Source organism: Colobus angolensis, unplaced genomic scaffold (genome assembly GCF_000951035.1).
Source record: "Colobus angolensis palliatus isolate OR3802 unplaced genomic scaffold, Cang.pa_1.0 Scaffold64, whole genome shotgun sequence".
NCBI lineage: Eukaryota > Metazoa > Chordata > Mammalia > Primates > Cercopithecidae > Colobus > Colobus angolensis.
The window spans coordinates 189,912-191,866 of NW_012120043.1; the positions used below are offsets into that span (position 1 = coordinate 189,912).

Sequence of the window (1,955 nt, forward strand, 5' to 3'; positions counted from 1 at the left end):
GATGGGAGAATGGAGTCAGGCAGGTGCCTCAGGTGTGCAGGCAAGCTGTTGGGTGCCTGTGAAGGACATTGCCGATTTGCCACAATCCCCATTCACCTCTCACCTTCTGACACCAAGGCCAGCTGCCCCTGTGGTCACGTGTGCCCAGGGCCTCCATGACCCTGACCCACTTCACTCATTCAGTTCCCCCAGCCCCTGTGGGCACTGGAACGGCGGCCCCTCCTCCGTGTCCCTGGGATGTGATCACTCCAAAGACACTGGCATTCGAAGAACTCCAAGGATAAGAGGGAGAGGGAGGACAGGGCAGGAGAGTCGCTGAGACCCCGGAAAGCAGGTCCCCGTGCGGCTGCGTGGGTCCAGTACTCACCCCGAGACTTGGCCCGGCCCTGCATAGAGTAGGCAGGGGTGCAGCTGCGGCCAAAGCGTGTGACTTTGGGGTCCAAGAAGTAGATGGGGCCCGGGCTGGTGTCCTGAGGTGGTGCTGGGGAGAGGAACCCACAGTGCTGGGAGTGACTCCGAAGACAGTGCCTGCCCCACCTCCCGGCATCAGTGCCCCTGTTGCCCCCGAGACACTCCCACCAGGTCAGAGACACTCCACCCAGCCCCATCTCGGAGTGGTCATCCCCGGGGCCCTGAGTCGTGGCTGCCTGAACTGAGTGGCCTCAGGTCTCTGCTCTGACCGTCTCATCCAGCTCTTCTGTCTCCTCACAATCAAAGTGCTTCCTGCGTGCTCTGCCCTGCTGCTGTTTGCAGTCCCCTCTGCCCCTCTAACCTCTGCGCAGGTGTGGGCTGGAGAACCAGCTCGTGGGTTTGCTGGAACTGGACATAATTAGGCTGAGTGTGGTGGCACACAACCGTGATCCCAGCGTTTTCGGAGGCCGAGGCAGGAGGGCCACTTGAGCTCAGGACTTTGAGACCAGCATGGGCAACACAGTGAGATCCCGTCTCTACTAAAAATTTAAAACTTAGCCAGGCACGTTGGCATGCACCTGGGGTCCCAGCTCCTCGGCAGGCTGAAGGGGGAGGATCACTTGAGCCTGGGAGGTTGAGGCTGCAGTGAACTGTGATCGTGCCGCTGCACTCCAGCCTGGGCAACGGAGGAAGACGGAGTCTCAAAAAAAAAACTGTACATAAAGTAAGAGTAACAAGAGCAACTAGGCCCTGAACCAGCGCTTGGGCTTGTTGGCAAGTCCCATGCTTAAGAGAGGTGCTTGGCATTGGACCAGGTTTAAATCCAGCAGGGCCTCTTGTGAGCCGGTGACCTTGGCCAAGTCATTTATCCTAAGCCTTATTTTCCTCATCAGTATGTTGCGAAAATCAAACCATGAGAGGATCTGCAGAAGGGAGCGATCCTGGGGCCTTGCAGTTCGTGATGGGGACCAGTTGCCGCGATCGCCATTATTGCCACACCAAAGCACATCCAGTGACGGATGCCGGGCACCTGCGTGTAGCAGCCTGACCAGTGTTCACGGCCCCACAGACCGCCTGTGCACACACTCAGTACACGTGGCAGCGAGCCACGGGTGAGGCAGGAAACGTCATCCAAACCTTCGCCCTCCCCTGAGGAGTCCGTGGCATGCAGTGTGGCCCAGACACGGCTCCAGACCTCCCTGCCACAGGCACGAGTACTTGCACACACGCTGTGGTCCCCAAGGCAGGCTCACTGGCCACACTCCAAGGGTAGTCACTGACCCTTAGCCATAGCCTCATCCTTTCTTAGACTGGCAGGAGGGAGGGGTCTATGTTTAGCCCCTTCCCTAGGCCCAGGGCAAATACAGTCCCCCAGGACTGCAAGAGGCTGGGGAGTTAGAGCGTCTCCCTCCATCGCCCAGGCTGGAGAGTGCCGTGGCTCATGGCTCACTGCAGCCTCCACTTCCTGGCTCAAGGAATCCTCCCTCCTCAGCCTCCTGAGCAGCTGGGACCACAGGCACCACCATCATGCCCTGCTAATTTTT

The 1,955-nt window shown here is 59.1% G+C and overlaps 1 protein-coding gene across 2 annotated transcripts in view; it reads right to left on the bottom strand.

Moving 5' to 3' along the window:
• The window catches only part of ODF3L2 (outer dense fiber of sperm tails 3-like 2), an 8,950-nt gene that overhangs the window by 2,114 nt on the left and 4,881 nt on the right, over positions 1–1,955 (bottom strand). For both annotated transcript variants that reach the window (XM_011963966.1, XM_011963967.1), the window contains one exon: positions 368–481. In XM_011963966.1, coding sequence (XP_011819356.1) covers positions 368–481 — 114 coding nt within the window. The remainder of the gene's footprint in view (positions 1–367; positions 482–1,955) is intronic.